The sequence below is a fragment of the Sinocyclocheilus rhinocerous genome, unplaced genomic scaffold, assembly GCF_001515625.1.
Source record: "Sinocyclocheilus rhinocerous isolate Xijiao unplaced genomic scaffold, SAMN03320098_v1.1 scaffold140, whole genome shotgun sequence".
NCBI classification, from domain to species: domain Eukaryota; kingdom Metazoa; phylum Chordata; class Actinopteri; order Cypriniformes; family Cyprinidae; genus Sinocyclocheilus; species Sinocyclocheilus rhinocerous.
Genome location: NW_015642053.1, coordinates 1,729,373 through 1,735,717, shown reverse-complemented (window position 1 = coordinate 1,735,717; position 6,345 = coordinate 1,729,373). Strand labels below are relative to the sequence as shown.

Genomic DNA, 6,345 nt, shown 5'->3' with positions numbered 1-6,345 from the left:
TATTGATCAGAAGGTTCTCCTAAATTTGTTAAATTAGGAGGACAATTGCTCCTAAAAAGAAAAGTAAGAGCATAGAGCCATGTGTATCAGTATATTAGATCCATGCATGAGGTCTTAAAGAGACAGCAGCCTAAATAAACCTGCTGCTGTCTTTCATTATACAGTGAAGACTATCCAGTGTTATTTTACAGTTGAGTAGATTATAGTTAGACTTAACTGAAAACATTTCTTGTTTTTGTTTTTGTTTGTGCTATTGATTGTCGTTAATTTATTTATACTTATTTTTTTATTTACTATTTACTTGTCTTTTTTTTAGTTAAAATAAATTCAATTCTGAGTGCACCTGATTCTTGGGTGGGGAGGGGACGTGGTCCATGAGAAATAGTCCTGCCACCACAAATCCTAGGAAACACTGCATACATTACTTGTCTTTTTTTTAGTTAAAATAAATTCAATTCTGAGTGCACCTGATTCTTGGGTGGGGAGGGGACGTGGTCCATGAGAAATAGTCCTGCCACCACAAATCCTAGGAAACACTGCATACATTTAATAAAATTAGAAAAATGCATTTACAAAGGTAAAAAGAAAATACCCCTGAAATCACTGAGTCAAATGTCAGCTCGTATTAGGAAGGCTAATTCTTGATTAGAATTTATTATTGATTAGAAGGTGCTCCTAAATTTTTTTAATTAGGAGGACAAGCGCTCCTAATTACAAGAAGAAAAAACTGCTCTTAAACTGGGTGTGTGACAGGCATGGCTGTGGAATGGGGTTTGGCTGAGGAAAAATTCAGTCAAAATATTTTTTTTTTATTTTAATCCCTGTGTTCTAAAAGAATAGTTTTCTCAAAGTTTTAAAAAGTATTTAATTATTATATAGTATTATTATTTATTTAATTATTATTTAATCATAATTTACAGTGTTTTGGGGTGTTCCATCTCTTTAATGACTATATTGTAGATCTCTGGTCACATTTAGATCATTTACTGAGGAGAGAGCTTTGCATTCATTCCTGCATTCTGAGATACATTCTGTATATCAGGCTCATTTAATAACACATTCTCTTACTAATTTGGTCGCTAACACCTTAAACTTGTGCAGTGTTTTTGGGGTAACTGGGTTTTGTTCATGAGGCTTTGAGCCATCTGCTAATGTGAGTTCCATACATGTGTCTGTCTGTCTGTCTGTCTGCTGCTGTGCCTCATGTCTCCGCTGCTCACCGCAGTTATTCTCTACCAAACACTCATACAGACATTCTTAATATACTCCCCTCTGTCTGATCCACAGGTGGACGGGTCAAGACGTGGAAGAGGAGATGGTTCATATTGACGGACAACTGTCTGTATTATTTTGAATACACCACTGTACGTGAATCTGCTTTATTGCAGTTCAATGATTGAATAATCCAATGTAAATATAAGCCATCCGTTGTGTTTTACTGCGGTCACATGTGCTTCCTCTTCTGCATCTGTTTCCAGGATAAAGAGCCGAGAGGGATCATTCCTCTGGAAAATCTCAGTATTAGGGAAGTGGATGACTCCAAGAAGCCAGTAAGCGTTCTCTCACTTTTCCATCGGTTTACTCTCACATTTAAGTTACTTTGTAGTAAGGGAGTCATTATGGTGGTGTTTTTTTTCTTCTTTTTTTTGTGTGAGGCTGACCAATATTAGATTTATGTATTTTTGATGTTCCTGTGGCTCAGTGGTAGAGCATTGCGTTAGCAGCGCAAAAGGTTGTGGGTTCGATTCCCAGGGAACACACATACTGGTAAAAAATGTATCGCCTGAATGCACTGTAAGTCGCTTTGGATAAAAGCGTCTGCTAAATGCATAAATTATTAAATTATTATTAAAATTATGTATTTAATTAGCTAGTTTGGTTTGGTTTTATCCTCAATTTATTATTATTATTATTAATTTAATATTTTAATTCTTTTTTAGCAACAATGGTTTGATTCACATGCTGTTTTTTGTTGTTGTAATTTTTTAATATTTTATTTGTATATTCTTTCAATTTTCTATTTGTGTATTTTTGTTTTATCTTCCCTTTTAAGTTTTACGATTATTAATAATTGTATTTATGTATTATTTTTATATATTTTTAGCAACAGTGTTTGATTAGTGTTATGCCTTTATTATTATTTTTAAATATTGTCATATTTTCTATTTCATTTTATTACTTTGTAGACTTGCTTTATCCTCGTTTTAGTTACTTCAGTTTTAATTATCACTTTCAAGTTTTATCAGTTTTTATTATAATTTTTTGCAACAGTGGTTTGATTAGCATGTTGCGCCTATATTTAAAAAAAATTATATTAATTGATTTTAGCAAATGGCTGCAATATAACAAAGAGTGAAAAATTTAAGGGGGTCTGAATACTTTCCGTACCCACTGTATATATATATATATTAGCAACAGAGGTTTGATTAGCATGCTGTGCTTTAGCTGCTAGAAATATATATATATATATATTCTAATATATTCATAGATATTTTAATATATTTTAGCATGCTGTGCTTTTTATTTAAAACATTATGAATAAGTAAACAAACAAACAAACAAAAAACATAAATTTCACTTAATTTATATTCCATATTAATTTGTTTTCCTACACCGCAACAGCAGAAGATCGAGTGCTGACCAGCAAACCATTCTAAAGAAAAAAAAAAATTTATTACAGTTGTTTACAGCATCATTAGTTCATTTGGATTATGGACTGATCGTGTGCCACAACAGCCACAGCCTTAGAGGAGAGAGCTTTGCAGTCATTCCTGCATTCTGAAATACATTCTGCATATCAGGCTCATTTCATAGCACATTCTCTTACTAATTTGGTCACTAACACCTTAAACTTGTGCCTGGTTCAGTGGGTTTGGGCTAACTGTTTTGTTTATGAGGCTTTGAGCCATTTGAGCTGTCCATCTGCTAATGTGAGTTTTCATACATCTGTCTGTCTGCTGCTGTGCCTCATGTCCCTGCTGCTCACCACTATTATTCTCAACCAAAAACTCATACAGACCTGGACGATGATATACTCACATCTGTCTGATCCACAGGTGGACGGGTGAAGACGTGGAAGAGGAGATGGTTCATATTGACGGACAACTGTCTGTATTATTTTGAATACACCACTGTACGTGAATCTGCTTTATTGCAGTTCAATGATTGAATAATCCAATGTAAATATAAGCCATCCGTTGTGTTTTACTGCGGTCACATGTGCTTCCTCTTCTGCATCTGTTTCCAGGATAAAGAGCCGAGAGGGATCATTCCTCTGGAAAATCTCAGTATTAGGGAAGTGGATGACTCCAAGAAGCCAGTAAGCGTTCTCTCACTTTTCCATCGGTTTACTCTCACATTTAAGTTACTTTGTAGTAAGGGAGTCATTATGGTGGTGTTTTTTTTCTTCTTTTTTTTGTGTGAGGCTGACCAATATTAGATTTATGTATTTTTGATGTTCCTGTGGCTCAGTGGTAGAGCATTGCGTTAGCAGCGCAAAAGGTTGTGGGTTCGATTCCCAGGGAACACACATACTGGTAAAAAATGTATCGCCTGAATGCACTGTAAGTCGCTTTGGATAAAAGCGTCTGCTAAATGCATAAATTATTAAATTATTATTAAAATTATGTATTTAATTAGCTAGTTTGGTTTGGTTTTATCCTCAATTTATTATTATTATTATTAATTTAATATTTTAATTCTTTTTTAGCAACAATGGTTTGATTCACATGCTGTTTTTTGTTGTTGTAATTTTTTAATATTTTATTTGTATATTCTTTCAATTTTCTATTTGTGTATTTTTGTTTTATCTTCCCTTTTAAGTTTTACGATTATTAATAATTGTATTTATGTATTATTTTTATATATTTTTAGCAACAGTGTTTGATTAGTGTTATGCCTTTATTATTATTTTTAAATATTGTCATATTTTCTATTTCATTTTATTACTTTGTAGACTTGCTTTATCCTCGTTTTAGTTACTTCAGTTTTAATTATCACTTTCAAGTTTTATCAGTTTTTATTATAATTTTTTGCAACAGTGGTTTGATTAGCATGTTGCGCCTATATTTAAAAAAAATTATATTAATATATATATAAAAAATTTTTTTTTATATATATATACATTTATATCCTTATATTTTTGTTATTATTAGTGAATAATTATTGCTTATAAATTATTTATTATGTAATATGCAAGTTATTTATTATGCAAACAGTGGTTTGATTGGCATTGTGCTTTACATTTTTATATTTTATAGATTATTTTATCTTTTTAGTTTTATTCTCTCTTTTAAGTTGTATAATAATATTAATAATATTTGTTTCTTATTCTTCATCCTAGCAACCCCTTGCTAGTCAAGTAGTTGTCCAGACAATGTACTAGATGACTTTGAAAATGTTTGTTTGAAAACAGGCATGTTTTACTTTGAGCTTTGAGCGGTGTAATTAGCACAGGGTTACGGGTTTGCTCAAATCTCTCTCATACACTGCCGTCATTGTTCTGGTAACCTCAGTTTGCTCCAGTGAAAATATCCTTGTGATTAATGTACTGAAGGTTCCTCTGGATAAAAGCTTCTTCTAAAGTAGCTCTCTTTACACAGAACTGCTTTGAACTCTTCATCCCAGACAACAAGGATCAGGTCATCAAAGCCTGTAAGACTGAAGCAGATGGACGGGTTGTGGAAGGAAACCACACGTTCTACCGCATCTCAGCACCAACAACAGAGGAGAAAGAGGAGTGGATCAAAAGCATCAAGTAAGTCTTCCTCTCATCAAGTTTTAATATGCATGAGAAGCATTTTGACACAGATTGGACTAAAATTAAATGTTCAATTAAAAAAATTTTTTTCTCACATTGATATAATAGCAAAAATAGTTTGTAATTCAGTTATTCTCTACAAAATACTCATACAGACATCCTTAATATACTCACCTCTGTCTGATCCACAGGTGGATATAATATTGATATAATACAATACATTAATACTCGCATTGATATTATATAATAGCAAAAATAGTTTGTAAATAGTGGAAATTTTCCAAAAAATTCCTAAAATCATCATTCCGAAAGTAAGTAAAAAAAACATTATTTTCTCTCTTTATCATTCTCTCCAGGGCTGCCATAAGCAGAGATCCTTTCTATGAGATGCTTGCTGCCAGGAAGAAGAAAGCCTCATCTCTGAAGAGACAGTAGGGCTGTTTGTACATGGACCTGGAAAAGAGGCGAATGATAAACGGAAGCCATAACGCTGGATTGGAGCGATTTTAATCTCAGGAATGGCCTGGAGTTTTGAAGGTTATCGTGCAGTTGGCTTTCTGAGAAGTTGTCTTGACATTTATGTTTGTTTAATTGAACAGACATTGAGTACTCGCGTACATCATCATCATCTCATATCAGCAGGTCTGACTGAATGTGGATCTCATTGAGCTTTTGTAAGCTTGCTGCAGACATGACCGTTCCTCTCTGTACTTTGATACATATTAAATGCTAATTGTGCACCTATTTTTACACTGCTATGTACTGTAAATATCTGGGAGAGTTTTGGCCTTGTTTTGTTTGAGACTGAGACTTTCTGATCTGCTGTCATATTTATGGTTTTGTTGTTGTTGGCTAGACATTTTTCACATTTTGCCAAAGTTTGTCTTTCCGTATTATACTGTCCTAAAAACTGAAATCGAGTGCTTGGGTGCATTCTGATTCATGAAATGAATATGGTTTATTTTGATGCTGTTTATTTAGCTTAAACAGTGTTTTATTTAAAATATCAGGATATTATTCACTGATCTCATAGGTGGCCTTGAAAGACTGTGAAATCCAAAAACATTTCAGTAAGTTTGGGTCATATTTATGGAAAAATGTCAAATTAAACTACCGATTTAAGAGTTTATTTTTACTATGTTTTGTATTTTACCACCTTAAATGTACTGTTAAATCGACGCCCCCCAAAACAAATTTTTTTCTTCTTTATATGCACTGATAGTTGAGAGAAAACTCTTAAATACTAATTTATCAATGCTGTACATATTTAAACATATAGGTTGTTTTATTTTTTATTGTCAAAATATACTTTGTGCAGAAGTAATGGGGTGGGGAAAAAAAAGGTTTTGACCTGTTAAGTTTATTTCACCATTGCTATGTAATCTTGTGCTTAAAATAAATCTGAAATGATTGAGCTTTACAAATACAATTATTCTTTTTTCTTATAGAGAAGACAAACTACATTTTTTTCCACTTATCAGTGCCTTTGTTAATTTGTGGTTACTTGATGAACTTGAAAGTTTCTCAGTATATCGACATTTACTGAAAATAACCAGGAAATGTCTTTATTTTTTACATGGATGTGA

At 32.6% G+C, this 6,345-nt stretch overlaps 1 protein-coding gene across 1 annotated transcript in view; it reads left to right on the top strand.

Annotated features, from left to right (window-relative positions):
* cyth1b (cytohesin 1b) overlaps window positions 1-6,099 on the top strand; it is a 69,736-nt gene extending 63,637 nt beyond the window's left edge. The window contains exons 10-13 of the mRNA XM_016572289.1: window positions 1,288-1,364; window positions 1,479-1,550; window positions 4,602-4,756; window positions 5,116-6,099. Coding sequence (XP_016427775.1) covers window positions 1,288-1,364; window positions 1,479-1,550; window positions 4,602-4,756; window positions 5,116-5,194 — 383 coding nt within the window. The 3' untranslated portion in view covers window positions 5,195-6,099. The remainder of the gene's footprint in view (window positions 1-1,287; window positions 1,365-1,478; window positions 1,551-4,601; window positions 4,757-5,115) is intronic.
* The last annotated feature ends 246 nt before the right edge of the window (window positions 6,100-6,345 follow it).